The sequence below is a fragment of the Egretta garzetta genome, unplaced genomic scaffold (genome assembly GCF_000687185.1).
Source record: "Egretta garzetta isolate BGI_Z169 unplaced genomic scaffold, ASM68718v1 scaffold57, whole genome shotgun sequence".
NCBI classification, from domain to species: Eukaryota; Metazoa; Chordata; class Aves; order Pelecaniformes; family Ardeidae; genus Egretta; species Egretta garzetta.
The window spans coordinates 753,647-770,502 of record NW_009260180.1 but is presented as its reverse complement, the minus strand read 5'-3'; the positions used below and the strand labels follow the sequence as shown (position 1 = coordinate 770,502).

The 16,856-nt window shown below is 48.9% G+C and overlaps 2 protein-coding genes across 6 annotated transcripts in view; one reads left to right on the top strand and one right to left on the bottom strand.

Moving 5' to 3' along the window:
- GET4 (guided entry of tail-anchored proteins factor 4) overlaps nt 1–4,393 on the top strand; it is a 14,031-nt gene extending 9,638 nt beyond the window's left edge. For 3 of the 5 annotated variants that reach the window (XM_035897214.1, XM_035897213.1, XM_009641822.2), the window contains 2 exons: nt 1,890–1,962; nt 3,059–4,393. In XM_035897214.1, the coding sequence (XP_035753107.1) occupies nt 1,890–1,962; nt 3,059–3,147 (162 nt within the window). In that variant the 3' untranslated portion in view covers nt 3,148–4,393. Of the gene's footprint in view, nt 1–1,706; nt 1,860–1,889; nt 1,963–3,058 lie in introns of those variants that run through there. The other 2 variants (XR_004842397.1, XM_035897215.1) reach the window with 2 other exon arrangements.
- Nucleotides 4,394–6,515: 2,122 nt separating this feature from the next.
- ADAP1 (ArfGAP with dual PH domains 1) overlaps nt 6,516–16,856 on the bottom strand; it is a 53,463-nt gene continuing 43,122 nt past the window's right edge. The window contains exons 6-10 of the mRNA XM_009641820.2: nt 11,304–11,387; nt 8,854–8,916; nt 8,374–8,445; nt 7,673–7,901; nt 6,516–7,268 (exon numbers count right to left, since the gene is read on the bottom strand). Of these exons, the coding sequence (XP_009640115.2) occupies nt 7,240–7,268; nt 7,673–7,901; nt 8,374–8,445; nt 8,854–8,916; nt 11,304–11,387 (477 nt within the window). The 3' untranslated portion in view covers nt 6,516–7,239. The remainder of the gene's footprint in view (nt 7,269–7,672; nt 7,902–8,373; nt 8,446–8,853; nt 8,917–11,303; nt 11,388–16,856) is intronic.

Genomic DNA, 16,856 nt, shown 5'->3' with positions numbered 1-16,856 from the left:
GGAATGCAAGCTATTAAGTGCATTTGCAGAGCTCATGTGCAATTAAGGTGGACAAAGCCAATTTTACTGTGTTTAATCAGCTGATGGCTCTCTTGCAGTCAGGGGAAGCAGCGCATGGAGGAGTCTGAGGAGGAGGTAGAGACAGGACTGTGCAGCAGGGAGTCAGGGAGAGAGTAGGTGTTGGGGGAGAGGGAGGAGGTGAGAGCAAGTCTGTCTCTCTTTTGGCAGCAGGGAGCTGTCATGTCAGATTTGTCCTGCTTTCCATAGCTGGTTGATACAGATTGCAGTGATTTTGAGTGGTAGAAAATCCTTTATGAAAAATCCAGTATATGCAGGACTCTCAAACTATTTTATGGGGCTTTGTTCTGGAGGGGGGGGGAAATTTTGGGGAGAAGTTACGAGTAAGAGAGATTATTTTTGCAGTATTTATACAGCACGACTACTGCATCCTTTACTGGCCTATATCTCAAATACTGTACTAAATCCTCTTACACAGCAGTTTAGACTCTAATGAAAATAATTGCAGTTCCTTGCTCAGCAGTAAGGCAAAAGAGCCTAATGCCCTTGCGCGTGTGAAGGTACAGGGTTGGAGGCCAGCCTGTGACCAAAAATGAGACTGCTCGTGGCAGCCTTCCCTGTGCTTGCTGACAGCATTTGTCCCAGTTGAAGTCTCTTGTTAGGCCTATGGGACTTGCAGAGACTGCCAGTTGAATTAACTGGACCTGAGCAAAGATTTGGGAAAGAGCAAAGATCCATTTGGGAAATCGATCTGGTGACAAAGGGCTTGGGAGGTCAGAGTGTAGCTTTATTATGAGACTTTTAGACACGTGTGTCAAACTTATTAGCAGTCCTTGATGCCGCATTACTTTGAGGTAGTGGAAAAAGAATGGCAGAGTTGTTAGATGCTGGCAGATACATACTGAAAGGAGATGTGTTTGGGAGTGGATGGGGCCAGGAGAGAGGTCTTTAATTCAGTTTTTACCTCAGCATAGTAAGCTGTGGACCAGCAAATGCGGTATTATGGTTAATCTGAATTACGTGGTGACCAGTCTTTCCACATTTTGATTTAAGTGATGCCCTCTTTTAGTAACTGTCCCACATGCAATCTGCTTAGATCTTGGTTAAACTCACTCTATTAATATTGAATGTCAATTCTCTCTCCCAACCTGCTTATTCCACAATGTATTCTAGTAGTGATTTTCCCCTTCCTCAGTTGACAGCCAAACCATTAGCAAAGATATACATCTCTACCTGTTAGGTTTTGGCATCAATTTAATCCTGAGATGGCTTCTATGCACAACTGAAGTTGAGATTGTTGAGCTTTTGGCTTCCCTTTTTCTTTCTGCATGTAAAACTACTTCTCTGCCTTTTATTTTTAACTCGCCCTGTTCTGTTTCCTTTTGCAGATTTCTCTGCTTAAAAAATAAGACCAGCGCATCAGTTGTTTTTACGACATACACGCAGAAACATCCTTCAATAGAAAAGGGTCCGCCCTTTGTTCAGCCACTGCTAAACTTCATCTGGTTTCTGCTACTGGCAGTTGATGGGTACAGTCTGATTTTTCTCATGTTGTTCTTGGTTTCCTTTTCAGTTGTTACTGAGATTACATGTTTGGTTGTTTCCTTTCTAGAGGAAAACTAACAGTATTTACAGTATTGTGCGAACAGTATCAACCTTCACTGAAAAGAGACCCCATGTATAATGAGGTGAGTTACCCATAGTTGTAAACAGGATTTAAGCTACAGAATTAGTTAAATAATAGCTGGTTGTCTCCTGGTTTGTGACTTGTAGGAGTCAGTGGTCTAGCTGGTGTGGTGTGACTGCTGCCCATAGTATTTCCACCTGTAGAGGAAGTAGCTGACATTGTTCTCCATTTTGTGTCGTTTCAGTACCTAGATAGAATAGGACAGCTTTTCTTTGGTGTTCCGCCCAAGCAGACATCGTCCTACGGAGGATTACTAGGTAAGGTTTATGCCGACAATTGTTTATAGATATCGCCAGTCTTTTCAGAGCAGTGGCTTACATAAAATGGCTGTGCTGAACACAGATTAATTTGTTCGAACAAATATATCGATTTTTTTCATAACCTCTAGAAACAGTCACTACTGTAGATTACAAGATTAATTGGTTGCATGTGAAATTAATTTGGTGACGCTAGTAGACTTTTCGTCTTTGAGAAGGGGAGAAGCATGTAAATTACTCTTAGGGCTAATTTTTGACATTACGGTATAACTTCCAAATGTGAGTAAAAATCTTGTCTGTGTTAGAGCTTAATTTCCTCAGACTTTAGTGGCTGATTTTCTTCTAAGCCAAGTCTGGGACTACAGTAGGGATCTAACCAGTCCTGATGTAAAATACTGAAATTAGTACTGCCCTTCGACAAGAAATGAAAGGGAATAGAGAAATTCAGCCCCCATTTCCTGGCTCTTTCATAAAATGGGAGCAAATTGAACTGGATTACTTTTGTAAAATCAAATGTTTTTCCTTGAGAACTAAGCTTCTCTTTGTAAACTGAATTGAAGCTTTACCTGCAAATGTCAATTCACTGATACCTGAAGTTTGATGAAAAGCATGAGCATCATAGATCCCATATGGAAATAACAGCTTTTCAGTAATTCAGGCATCTTTAAATTGAGTAAAACAGGGAGAACGCATAAATACCTTGAACAAGTTCTTTATAGTGTGATGCAGACCATTGTTGGTTTTTTGCCAGTTTCATGGCTGGAGGTGTGCCTTTCCTCATTTGGTTGGGTTTTTTTCTTTCCTCTCATGCCACAACTATAGTACACAAGTATGTGACTTCAGTGGGGTTTTTTCCAGTGTACTCTTAGAGAAGGAACAGTATCAAAATACTGCTTCCCCACTCAATAAATTCTTAATGGAAACCAGCATGGGAATACCAATGTCCTGCTGAGACTTCTTTAATTCCAAAAAAAAAGAAAAAAAAAAGTTTTTTTTTCCATTACTGAAATCTGTACCCTCACAGGATGGTGGGAGAATAGTGTTTGAGATGAGAATGTGGAACTAGCAGTTTTGACTGTCCTGTATTTTATTCTAGGAAATCTTTTAAATAGTCTGATGGGAACTGGAGAAGATGATGACACAGAAGAGGGTCAGGAAGATAGCAGTCCTATCGAGCTCGACTGAATGTTGTTGTCATTGGGTGCCGTGTAAATCTGATGATTCAATGACTCCAAAGACAGTTTTGGAATTTGAATCCTGCAGTGGTTTCTTGGTGCCTAAAAGGGCTCCTCTGGTCTTTTAGAAATGGTTGCTGAAATGTTTATAATGTTCGGTCTATATTATTTATGTAAAAAAAAAAAAGAAAGAAACCAACAAAAAGTAGCCAAACGAACCAATCGGAGCAATTGTTAGCAGGTTTCCGATACAGCGGCTGGTGACTTTGATTAAAACGTAATCTTCTACGGTTTCTGATGCAGTATTCCCTTTTGCACAGTAATTCAATAAAGCATAAATATGGGTCTTGTACTTCACGGCCTACCCAATACCATCTTTGTTACGAGAAAGCCTCTTTGACCTCTGCCACCTCCAAGGAAGATCTCAAAGGGCAGGGTGATCAATTGAATTAATTTATTTGCGAGGCTGGTGCCAAATGTACTGCGAGACGAGCCAAGCAGCATAACTTGAGATGCACATCCAAGAGACATTGACACCAAGAACTTGCTTCCACGGCGGTGAGTAGCATGCGTGCCATTCGCACTGCCTTTCGCTCTCCCTGAGGTCTGGCTCAGGCGCGTGTTTAGCCGATACATCCTGAAAAGCACAAGATTGAATTGCTCTCGAGTAAAAGCCAATCAGTGGAATGTAGGTAATTGGCTTCCATGTGGATCTCTCTCTTGCCTAGGTATAAAAATTTGGCTCGTGGGTCTACTCCTTTGGAACAGATTCTTTTTCAGTGTAAGTAAGTTCACAACCATATGTAAAGGTGACGGCGTGCAGTGAATGAAATTATTTGCCGCGGGCACCGTATGCGTTTGAACTGCAGCTGTAAAGAAAAGGGATACTGCAGAACTTTTGGTTCTTTGATATATTTATTTTTCTTGGGTGATCGATTGATTCATTTAACACTTTCTGTAAAAAAAAAAAAGAATAAATCAATAAGTAATGGAGTAACTTCACCCCCAGTGGTAGGCATAGCCAGTCTACATCTCCTCCTCTTTAATGCAGCACAGTGGATGTCAGTGGTACCGTGAACAGATGAAAGGGTGGGGAAACGCTTTATTTTTTCACGATGAAAATAAAAAGGCTTAGATTAATAAACAGCAATCATGCATGGGGGAGGGGGGGATTAATACAAATTTATTGACTGTATGAAAAAGGCAGTGAAAGGAAGACTTTGTGTTAATTGTGAAGTCTCAAATAAACACTTTATACCAGGATGTATGAGACCGCTGCTTTGTAGGAGTTTTCTGAGCAAAGCTCTTACTTTCCTTGCTTTTTCCACACACCCCCACCCCAGGGGTCACCCTGACCTCAGTGCTGCAGCATTATCACTGTGCAGCAAAGGCATCTTTTTGGTGGGGTATGGTCATGTCTGGGGCGGGTGTGGCTTCCTTTGCTCTGCAGCCAGCTTGGGAAGAACACCCCCCCCACCCTTAATAAATGACCTGGGATGCCAGCAGCAGGTAAGAGCCACGTCATTGCAGAGCTGCAGCAGCTCATTGCTTTTGGCTGCAGCCTGGGGCAGCTCCAGGGAGGCAGAGCTGTCTGGCAGCAGTGCCCCCCCCCGCCCCCCGGTCTGGGTCTAAAAGCGAGTTCATGTGTTCCCCTTGGCTCAGGGCCGGGACCTGGGGGGGCTGCTGGTGCCACAGGGCTGGGGTGGGCCTGGGTGCCCACAGCCCTATAGCCAGAACGTGTGTGTGTGTATAAAATAATAGCAAACTCTAGGCAGACATACATAAACAGCCTTTCGTGTACATAATAATTAATTGTATGGCATATAATTTATAATATCAATTATCTTAATTATATACACGCACACAAAGATTCCTTACAGCTAGCCATAAACAAACGCCTAGCCCAGCATGTCCTGACATGCCTGGGTGTGCCGAGTGACAGTGTCTGTGCAAAATATGCATTTTAAATACTTCTAATAGAATTTAAATATCTATAGTTATGCATACACATATGCATGTGGATATATATGTTTTATGCAATATATTTCTCTCACATTTATAATATAAAATATATGCTTTATACTTGCATAAAAAGCATGCACGTGTATATAATATGCAATTAAATATTTTATAAATTTGAAATTCTAAAAATGCCTCTATTATACACAGACGCGTGTATGAAATACATTTAGCTATATATTTGTAAATTAAATGTATGGCTCATGATAACTATATATACAGGCCTGTGTTCATATGAGCTATATTCAGCCCCTATACACATAAACGTGTGTATTATGCGCCATCTACTATGCGCAGTTTGTAGTTCTGGCTGTGAATGTTTGATGACTCCCATAGAATTTATTTCTGTAGTCCTAAAGAACAGATCTCCTTTGTGTATGAGTGTGCATACGGCAATATTAAAAAAAAAAGGGGTATATACAGTGTGCACGGTACACACAAAGAAGTGCCCTATAGCATAATGTTCTATAACATAAATAAATATATGTGTGTGGTTTACACGGAATGTATTTACCCAGCAGACACACACGGGCATGCAGCTGCGCCCCTGCCCTCCCCGCTCCCCCAGGCTGCTGGGGGCGCGGGGGGGGGGGGGGGGGGGGGGGGGGGGGTGGATGGGTTTGTGGGTGTCCCACACCCCCCCAGGGCTCTGCCAGCACCCTCACCTACTTGGTTTCATTTGTAATTTGTTTACCCCCAGCTCACCTCCCCTGCCCCAGCATGACACAGCCACCGCTCTGACATAATAATTTATTGGTTCGAATGACATTTAGTACCACAGTTGTCTTACCAGTGACAGAACGAATGCATACAGCCGATGGGATGCTCTCATTTACACGCACCAACGTAAGAAACGCGTCGGACAGGTCACTGGCTGGGGCTGGTACTTCAGCAGATGCCGGAAATTTCATTTTGGGATAAAAATCCAGCACACGGTGTGCAGGTCCCAGCCCGCCCAGACTGCAGGAATTACAGTGCTCAACACAGCGCTGAAACATCACTTCAAGCAGCTTTTTTTTTTTTTTTTTTTTTTTTTTTTTTTTTTTTTTTTTTTTTTTTTTTTTTTTTTTGGCAAGAAAAAAAAAAATACCAACAAAAAAAATTCAGAAAATTATTAGGGGGGGGGAAAAAAAAAGTGCAACCACCAGTTTGGAGAAGCAACGTGCCGTCGGCCGGAGGGATGCGCCTGCCAGGGGGCCAGGATGGGCTTTTATGGTGCCTGTCTGCAAAACTGCACTTAAAGCTCAACACCCCCACCCCACCCCAGGCTCCTGAAATGGGGTGAACACCGTCGAACCATGAAATGGGAACCTGGGGAGCACTGGCACAGCTGCCTTGCGGCTCGGTGCCCCCCTTCCCCTTGCAGGCCCCCAGGGGTGGAGGGCAACGCTGCTCCGCCTGCAGGGAGCACCCCTTCTCCGTGCCCTTCCGTAGGCAGGTAACAAGGCCAAGGATGCCCATTTCCTCTATTTCTAAATCCCGCCTGACCCTAGCCTGGGTACAGCACCACCGCCGCTCCCCAGGGGAGGTCATTTACTTGTCATTTACCCCACTGCCGTCGGGAGGCTCAGCCATTTCACACACCGCCATTCCGGGTGTTTCCAGGTTGGTGCTTCATGTCCCATGAGGACGTCACCGCTCAGGCGCTCACAGCCCCCCGGGGAAAGGGCTGGCAGAGAGCCGGGGCTGCGGGGACACTCAGCATGGACCAGCTCGCAGGGAAAAGCCCCATCTCCCCCCGAGACATGCCACCAACAGTCTTTGCCATCCCACCGAAGCCGGGTGGGACACCCCCTTCAGCGGGTGTGGGGTGACGCGGTTGCAGGGACCACCCATCCCAACGGTGCATCCCACAGAGCGGTCACAGAGCCGAATGTCGGGTTGGATCAGCATCTTCTCCGACGTTTCGCTGCCACCCTTCTTGGTTTCCAACATGATCAAGTGAATGATGAGGGGAAAGGGAAGTATTATTATTATTATTATTATTACTGTTATTATTATTCATTATTTTTAACATTTCAAATAAAACCACGTTGTGTTGTAAACAGAAGCTCACTCCTCAGGTCTGCCCAGCCAGTCCCAGCTAAGGTTTATGTTTGAAATGGGCTTCCACTGGAAGAAAAACACAGAGAAAATAAAGTTAAAATCAGGGCAAGCACTGGCAGGCGGTGACAGCCTGGTGCAAGCCCGCCCTGCAAATGGTCCTTCTCTTGCCCGATGCTCCTTGGCTCCCGTTATCCTTACAACTGAGTGTCGGATCGTCCTTACAGCACCATGGACACCACGCCAGAGGTGACGAAGAGGGCAGGATACCATCTTCCTCCTTCCAACGTGAGTCCCTCTCTGCTTGGGCAGCCTCTGCATCCTCCCCGGGCGGGGAAGGGCTCTCCCGCTCACACTGCACAGGAGGAAGCGATGCCGCTGCATCCCCAATCCTTCTCCCATCCATCCCATCCTCTAACACACAGCAAATAAATGGGCTGAGGCTGACCTCCAGCCCTCGCCAGCAAACACACCTGCGTATTCCTGAGGCAGCATCGGCCGGCTTATAACTTTCTGAAAAGTTGTAATCCACTCCAGCTGGTCATCCTCCGTCTCGCAGGCGAAGAGGAATTTCCGATCTGGGGTGACGATGGTTATCCCATGCTGCCAGTGGTTTCCCTGTGTTGATGGCGGGAGCCCTTCCAGGACCTTGTAGCTGTTTTCCTTGCTCCCAATAAAAACTTCCCCTCTAGCAAAGGCATCCTAGGAGACAGCGGAGCGGTGAGCCAGGCATGATTGCGAACGGGAGCTCTGCATCCCGGGCAGCCAGGACACGGCACATCCTGCACCATCCAGAAGCCCCAGCAGCAAAGTGCAGCAGCCAAACACCAAAAGCACCGATCACCCCACGAAGCCTCACTCCAGCTCCTCCCAGGGGCACCCACAATATGGGACCAACACCAGGGATCCAAAATTCAGCTGCAGAAAAATCTGCAGCTGGTGCACGGGGTTTCCAAAGCATTTTTGATGAATATATCTGTGCATGGGGCTACTTGCATGCTGGACACCAGGCAGATCCACCTAGCAGTGACCGTTCAGTGCCCTCTTGGCTCTCCCACCAGCCTGAGCTTCACTGCATATTATTATTGTGGTTATTATTCCTATTGTTGTTGTTATTATTATTATTATTGCTGCAGATAATTCCCAACAGACAGCCCAGGCACCTTCGTCTTACCAGGGGATCTTTGAAATACATGAGCCGTCGGTCATCCATGGTGAACCATCGCTTCTTGAATCCCTCCGTTTGCTGAAAAGTCAAAAAATGCCGGATTACACACCGAAGCAGCACAGCTCCTTGCCTACTGGGCATGACCCAGGAGTATGGAGGGACTCGGAGGAGCCCAATGGGCTGGGGGCACTGGGGACAGGTAGCTTCTGGGCCACCACGAGCCACCACGGCCAAGCTCTGGGCCAGCTATACCAGGTGGGCTTGCAGGAATGGGCAGTGAGAGGGGAGAGGGGGTGGTTGGTCTGTGAAGTGGTTCTGGATTTTTTAACATTTGCTTCCAGGTGGGAAATGTGCATGAATGCATTCATGGCATTAAGGCTTTGTCTCTCTGGTGAGGGAGGGTTTGTGCCACCAGCGGATGCTTCTCGGCCCCGCACAGAGCAAGACTCATGTTTAGAGGGACTGCAGAGATGTTTTATATCCTACCTTTGGCCCTGTTTTCTCCATGTACCCTTCCTTCAGGTAGTTTCTAGAAAGCTTTGGCACCAGCTGGAGCAACCAAAAAAGAAGAAAAGAGAGCAGCATCAGACGGAGGGAGCTGGGGGGCCACCAGATGTGAGGGGTTGGGCTGCGTGGTCACTGGCAGGAAAGCCCACACTGAGCTCGCCCCTGGCCCCAGGTCCGCCCAAGACAGCTCTGGCTGAACGCTTCGGTCCCACTTCTCCAAAGCCCTCGGAAGAGGCAGGTGCAGAAACACGAAGCATCTTTGAGCACTTTGTCAGCAAAGCAACCAGCCTCCAGGAGAAGCCCCCAGGCCAAATCCCGCTTCACCGGTCAGCTGTGGTGATGCATCTCCTCCACCAGACGCGGGGGAGCTCCTCACGCAAGCCCCAAAGTCTAATTTGCCTTTAAAGCCCCACTAAGACACGGTGCCTGTGCTCCCCCCCTTCCTGCAGATATTGCTGACAACGGCTACCAGCGCCGGGGATATTTTTAACACTGCTTAGTGAAGACAAGCCCATAGCTGCGAGATCTTTGCAGATGCCTCTAAAAGCCTCGTGAAAGCTGACGAGTCTCACCAGAAATGGGGCCAATGAGCCTGGCCACGCGCCGCTCTGCCTCCCTGCCCCTGCTCCTGCCTTTCATTTAAACAGGTTATTCATGGCTCCGCTTGCCAAACACTCTCCCGCAACACCTAACCCTGCCCAACAGCAGCTCTGGTCGAGCAGGCATCTGCTTGTAGGGCAGACACCCCAAAATATAACAGCCCAAAGAAATCACACAGCTGCTCCGCAGCAGCATCTTCACCTCGGATGCTTCGTCGCGGGCAGCAAAGGGCCCTGCAGCATTCATAGCCAGGCATTTGGCTCGTAGCAGCATTTGGCTCCTGGGACGGAGCTGAGCACACTTTGCTAAGCGAGGAGCTCATCACCCTCAGCTCAAAGAAGTTCCTCCACCCTGGCGATGGGTCCCCGAAGCATCCTTCGGAGAGCCTCGCTCCCCGGGAGCTGCAGAGGCAGCCTGGGCATCCTTGGGGTGGTGTGAGCAATTTATACCTCTCTACTGCATTTAACCTGGCTCCTGTTTAAATTTAACACCTTTTCATCTCTCTGGCAGGGAAAAGGAACCATAAATTAGATGCATGCGATGGCAACACCCAGACTGAGCTACCTTGCGTCCATAATGCAATCTCTGCAGAGTCGTCCCCAAGCTGAACGCTCCGAGAGGTTGTGCTCGTAAATTAAACCTCGCTGAATGTTACACTCTGTTTTCCCCCAAAGAATAATTGACCAGAAGGGGATGATAAGTAAAACAGCTTATCTCCCACCAACACTGTCAGGGGGTGACCCCATAAACCCCCTCACCAACTGCTGGACAAACGGCAAGTCCGTTAAGGTCTGTGGGATTTTTTGGGGGCAATTCAATTCAGATGTGCCAACCAACTTTAACAGAAGTAGAGGATATGGAGAGGGAGAGAAGTGATTAAGGAAAGCATACGCTGCACAGTGACTGTACTATAGCTGGCTAACGAGGCTCTTCTTAACGGTTTTTCATATTTGCCCAGTTTAACTTCTTATCAGAAAATGGTCTGAATTCCCTCGTGCCAGGGATCATCAGCTGTGGGACTGTTCTTCTTTCTCCCCCGCCCCATTATCCTCAGGGATTAGGATGATCTGGGGCAGCTGATGTTGGTGCATGTGTCCGATGGGAAGGCTTTGGCTCTGATGGACCCCTGGCGTGGCCAGGCAGATGTGGGACAGAGCCACCCTGCAGCCCAGAGCCAGCCTCGGACCACCACTGCACCCCTCCCCGGTAATTAATGGAAGGCAGGTAATGCAATTAGATTTCAAAATCTACAATGTCAAGGAGGTAACAGAGTAACCAACAACATCAAAAGTCCAGAGCCAGTGATGTTACACAGCAATTGCAAAACAAGGCACTTACAGTCAGCTTGCACTAATACAGCCTCTAGTATTACATTAGCAAAAGGAAATGCAATTAGCAGTCCCAGCTCCCGGAAAATACAAGACAAAGATTCATAAGACAGGCTGCATCGACCTGCACACAAGAACTTATCCCAGAGGCTTGGATACAGCACTGACACGCTTTTGCCTTCATCTTTTCTACCTTCCAGCCTTTGTTTCAACTTTTAGGATGATAGCAACAACCTTTGAGAAAGACACTTATGGCCTCTGTACGCTTGACAGCGCTGGTGTTGCTCACGTGCACGACTCACATTTTGAGTTTCCAAGGCTGGGTGCTGGTACCGGCTGCTGCACGTGGGCTCTACAGCCCACCACAATAATTTCAGCCCAGTAACTGTAAAATACTCTTAAGGCTGGAGCGCTCTCCGAGCCTTCCAGCTTGGTAACAAGATGCTAAAAATGAGCAAGAGAGAGAAAAAAAAAAAAACCAAACTTCACAAGAACACTCACATCAACGTCACTGGCTCCAGGGAAAGCCACTTGTAAGTAATGAAAACGCGCTGCCCGGATGGCGTTGAACCAATCCACTATTTCCTAATAACGAGAAAGAAAAGCATAGTGAGCAACGTAATCTGCACATAAAATAACGTGGTCCTTGCTGCATTTCATCTCTCCCATCACTTTGTCCCAAGTGACAGAGTGCAGTTTAGCCGCAGTCCTAAAAAAAAAATAAAATACAGACATAGAAGAGGGCAGTGACGGGGTGAAGGACGGGGAACATCCAGCCGCTGTCTCGGGCTTCAAGACGCGCACGGAGCTCTGCAGCCCCCAGGGAGCTCCGAGGGGCTTTCTGCAGAGGAAAAGACTTAAGCATGTCTCTGAACTGGCAAAATCGGCTTCAAATCAGCATGTAAGACATCAAGCCCAGAGTTTGACCCTATAAACGCCTCTCGGCTCGTGCCGGCTGGGTGCAAAGCCAGCCCAACACCCCTGCAGCCTGCCCACCGCCCCCTGGTCCTGCTGGCAGCCGCAAGCTGCCTGTGGGCAGGACATACACACACAGACACACACACAGAATCGTAAGGGTTGGAAGGGACCTCAGGAGATCATCTAGTCCAACCCCCCTGCTAAAGCAGGCTCACCTAGAGCATGCTACATAGGACTTCATCCAGGCGGGCTTTGAATACCTCCAGAGAAGGAGACTCCACAACCTCCCTGGGCAGCCTGTTCCAGTGCTCTGCCACCCTCAGAGTGAAGAAGTTCTTCCTCATATTCAACTGAAACCTCTCGTGTTTCAGTTTGCATCCATTGCCCCTAGTCCTGTCGCTGGACACCACTGCAAACAGACTGCTTCCGTCCTCTTGACTTCCGCCCTTAAGATATTTGTATGCGTTGATGAGATCCCCTCTCAGTCTTCTCTTCTTCATGCGAGGAACGACTGAATCCCACCCAAATTTTGAGGCCTTAGCAACATATTTCAATGTTTTGCTAAGACAGTGGCCAAACACCAGTTTATCTTCGTACTGAGCCTGTCGGTCATACCTGCGAGTCCTCCAGGGACAGGCACGGTGATACCGAAGTCCCAGCTCAACTCCCAGATGCTCTGGCACTTCTACTTTTCCTTGGCAGAAATCTCTCCCTCTTTTTTGGGTGTTGGATTTCCCCCTCAGAAACAGTTGTCTTATCACTTACTTGGTTTTAAACTCATCCATTCATTTGTCCCTGGTGAGACCCACAGAGCTTGTGCTGCACTGGATGCCTTTTTGAAAGTCTCACTGAGAAACACCACATTAATTTTAACATGATCCACACAGGGAGCTCTCGAATCCAAAGGTGTGGGCGAAGGAAAGGCGTGTTGGGAGGGAACAGCTGCCCACACCTGGATGCTGAACTATCTGGCTCTCCCTAACGCACGTAGAGCTTCACACATCAGGGACAGGTTCAATGGGCCAGACTCCATCCTGAAATGAACACTGTCAAGCTTTCAGGTGAGGTTGCTCATAAGACCATATCAAAGCCGAAGTCGGCCTTCAGTAAGATTTAAACTTTTTTACGCTTTAAAAATGATTGGGGGAAAAGAAAAAAAAGGTCTTATGTGTAATTTTTGAGATCTCAGGAGTTGAAACTGAGGTATCTCAAAAATGGTCTAACATGGCAAACAGCCACCCTCTGAAAGTTCAAACACTTTGCTTTGGCTTGTTAATCTACTTCAAGTTGAAGGGAAAAAAAAACATAATAGGACATACCCCAGCAATGTTTTGGAAAACTCTGACCTACTTGTCTGAGGTTTTACTTACTTATCACTTGCTTGCCTACCCTAAGCAGCTAAGCAGACCCCAGATAGCAGCACAAAGAGGATCAGCGAGAGGAACTGGCTCCTGAAGTTAATGATGGCCAAACCAGGCTGGAGGCAATGAAAAATAAGCTGTAATGTTAAAATGACATTTCATACAGTCATCAACTGGATGCCCGTATATATATATATATATGTATATGCAGATCTCCTCCTCGATCATGATGCGAGATAGGGTTTCACCCTGCAGAAAAGCAGAGGCTGAAACCCCCCCTGGCTTCCAAAAGCCGATCACTTCTCGGGGTCCTGATGGTCCATCACTGGAGCAAGGGCATCACCACCTTTCTTTATACAAACCTGTACCTGCGTACGCAAAGCCAGAAGGCTCTGTTGCTAAAAAATTTTTGTGTGTATAATTATCAACGAGGCGATTATATCTGCTGTATTAAGTGTTTCCAGATGGGAAGGTGTCGTCTCATTAGCTCGTTAGCAGAGATTCCTTTCACTGATTTATGTCACAGAGCAAGCAGAGAAAATGAACCACTGCTTGCACCTTTGCAAATGGCTTTTCCAGGCTCTCAACTTCATCCTGGTCCACTTGCAATGCCGCCGCAGACTCCCCTTCCGCGTGCCACTTCAGTGTCCCTCCGGTCTCTGTCCTGCACCAGAGCCACCCACGGTGCCGTGGCAGTCCCAGACTGACAACCCCAAATAAAAATGCAACTTCTTCTCACTGTACCTCCTGCTCATCAGCCCCTGGGGCTCGAGGAATGAGCCCTTGGCTACAACTCCTGTGGCTGATCGACCCCCTCATGCCACCTCTTCCCATCCTGAAAGCTCCCCAGTGTGGCTCAGGAAAGGAGAAGCGCTGGGGAAGAGTGCGTCGCTAATTTGTCCAGAGAAGATCCAAAGATCTTGGTTTGCACCCTGAAGAGTGGCCTTTCCTGGAGATTCAGCATCCTAAGATCCAGAGAAGATCCAAAGATCTTGGTTTGCACCCCGAAGAGTGGCCTTTCCTGGAGATTCAGCCCACCTCTGAGCATCCTAAGGGTGATGGTAACAGCAGGACAGCAGCAGCACGCCACAGCTCTCCGAGCTGCTCCTGCTGTGGCTTCCAGAAGTCCTGCAGAGGGAGCTTCAGCCCCAGGCAGGAGCTCAGAGCAGAGGGAAACCCGCTTCTGCAGCTTTCCTCCCTTGCCCAGAAGGAGATTTGGGGGCAGGTAAAGGCTGGCCCCAGCCTTGTGCCCACAGGAGGGACAGCATGGGCCAGAAGTCCCAGTTCAGGTGTCCCCAGGACACGGGGCAGGCTGCACAGAGGAGTCACCCCACGCCAAGGATGGGTCTCGAGCTCCAGCAGGTGCTTCAGCTTCACCCCGGCTGGCTCAGTATGCCTGGTGGTGGGCAAGTACTAACAAGAGACCGCAAGAACATCCTTTAAAATGGTCACAGCCCAACACACGCCTTGCGCTACCCCTCCAGGTGCCCATGGTTATTGGGCACCCACATGACAAAAGCACCCAGATACACCCGCTTTGAGCAGGAGGCTGGGGCTGGTTTCAGTCTCTCCTTTGCCGTCAGGACACACCGAGGAGCTGATGATGTCCCAACCCCATGAAGCTCCGGGGCAGCAGTATGGTGACATGCTTTGTACATCCCTCTCTTATCCCTTTGTGTGCCATAAGTCCAGCAAACGCCACCGGGGTGGCAGGGCTCTCCCAGCTGGTTTAGGGGTTGAATAAGCACATGTGGGATTATCCCATCTGAGAGATGAGCCCGCTTTCTTCTGGGGCATTGCAGGAGAAGAGCCAAGCGGAGAACAGCATGCGATGCTCTAGGTTACTGCCGAGCTCCTCATGGGAAAAAAAAAAAAAACAAAAACCAAACCCAAATCCTGCCCTGGTGGGAGGCCAGCCAGATCGGGTGGGGAGGGATCAATCCCAGACATACGACAGGAGCTTAAATCAGGCTCGAGTGCTTCAGATCGGGGAGAGGCAGCACCTCTGGGGTACCAGGGTACACCTGGGGGCTGCTGGGGGAGCACGGGAGGGAGCGAAGGGCAGCGGGGGGCCACAGGCGGGTCCCAGGGCTGCCTCCGGTCCCAAAGGTGCAGCTTACCCCAGGGGCTATGATCTGCTTGCAGCCCTCGCACAGCTGAAGGGGCAGACCCATCTCAGGGAAGTTGAAAGGAATTCAACCTGGGCGTTCTCAGATGGCATCAGAGCGCGTCCTGCCAAACCACTGACACAAAGGCAGGAGCAACCACACGAGACCTGCAAGACTGCTCCTTCCCTGAGCCCCCAGCAGAAAGCTCAGTATTTTAAACCCAAAATCCAAATACCAAATACCCTGACTCTGTTCCTCGCAGCTGGGCTGCATGGATCACCAAAGCCCAGCAAACCAGATGTGGGCACGACGCTGGGATGCAGCTTTCACAGGAAAGAGCTTCTTCCTCTTACTTGGTTTAAATCGCAGCCAGGGAGGTACCCAAGAGCGACCCAAGTGATGCTTTGCTGTGCTAAAGAGACCGCAAGATCTCTTGGTGGCAAGCAGTGCCTGCTCCGCACCATGGGACTTGCATATCCCACCAGGCAGAGCGGATGGAGGGGAGGGTAAATTCGGGAGCAGGCCCCCGGGACCCTCAAACACATGGAGCAAGACCCCATGGTGCTACAGGGTGTGAGAGGCCAGGCAGGCTGGCCATCTGTTATGCATGTCCATTATATGCATATATGCATGTGTGTGAATGCATATTACATGCACATTTCTGTGCATGTACAAAAACAGGCGATGCCACTAATTAACCCAACCCGACACACTAATTTCCTCCTGCCAGGAGCACCTGCCCTACACAGGAACCACATCCAGCCTCTGCAGCGCAGCCCTGCGAGCCCAACAGGCATCATCCAGCTCCACCGCACCCGGAGCCTGAGCAGCAATGGAGGCAAGATCAGCTTTGCTCACCCACAAATGAGCGTTTTGGGGTTTGGTGGCATTATTGGCCTACGCAGTCTGGAGAGGAGCTGCTTATCCCTAGCAGGGCTGCCTGGCTCGCCGTGCCTGGGAGAACGGCTGGGGACGGGCTCTGCACCGAGTCAATCCGGCAAATCCCTGCCATGCCGGTCCATGAGGGATCGCCCCCAGAAAGCCTCTCTGACAGGCAGGGCGCTGATCGGGATGTAACATCAAAGGATGAAGGCACCGTGACGGCCAGAGGAAAGCAGACGTGATATGAACATGACAGCTTTAGGCTCTGATTTCGTGGCTGCTGCAGGGCTGCTGGGGAGCCCCAAATATTTGAGGGAGGGAAGAAAGGAGGAAAGATACTAAAATAAGGCTGAGAGATGGCACCCGCTGCAAACTCTCCTGGCTCTGCTCTCTGCATGGACACCAGTCCGTGGAGACAAGACCCATGGGGCAGTGTGGTGACTCTGCTGGTCTTCACGGTGGTCCCACAGGCTGGGACCCCTCTGACACCCTCCAGGAGGGCGGGGACCCCCCTCGCTGTCCTGGCCACCACATCCCACCGTCCTCATGCAAACAACCACCCCAGACCTGTGAGCCCTCTTCCTCACACCTCCCTTCAGAGGCACAAGGGCATTGAAGCGAGGGGATTTATTTTAATACAAACACGCAGATTTGCATTTTATAAAATACAAGACAGGCAGAGAAACAGCCGGTTCCTCAGTTCGCCTACAATCCAGTTCACTCCCCTTTTGTGAGTCCTTAGATCAGGTGCATTAAGAGGAGCGTGGCCAGCAGGTCGAGGGAGG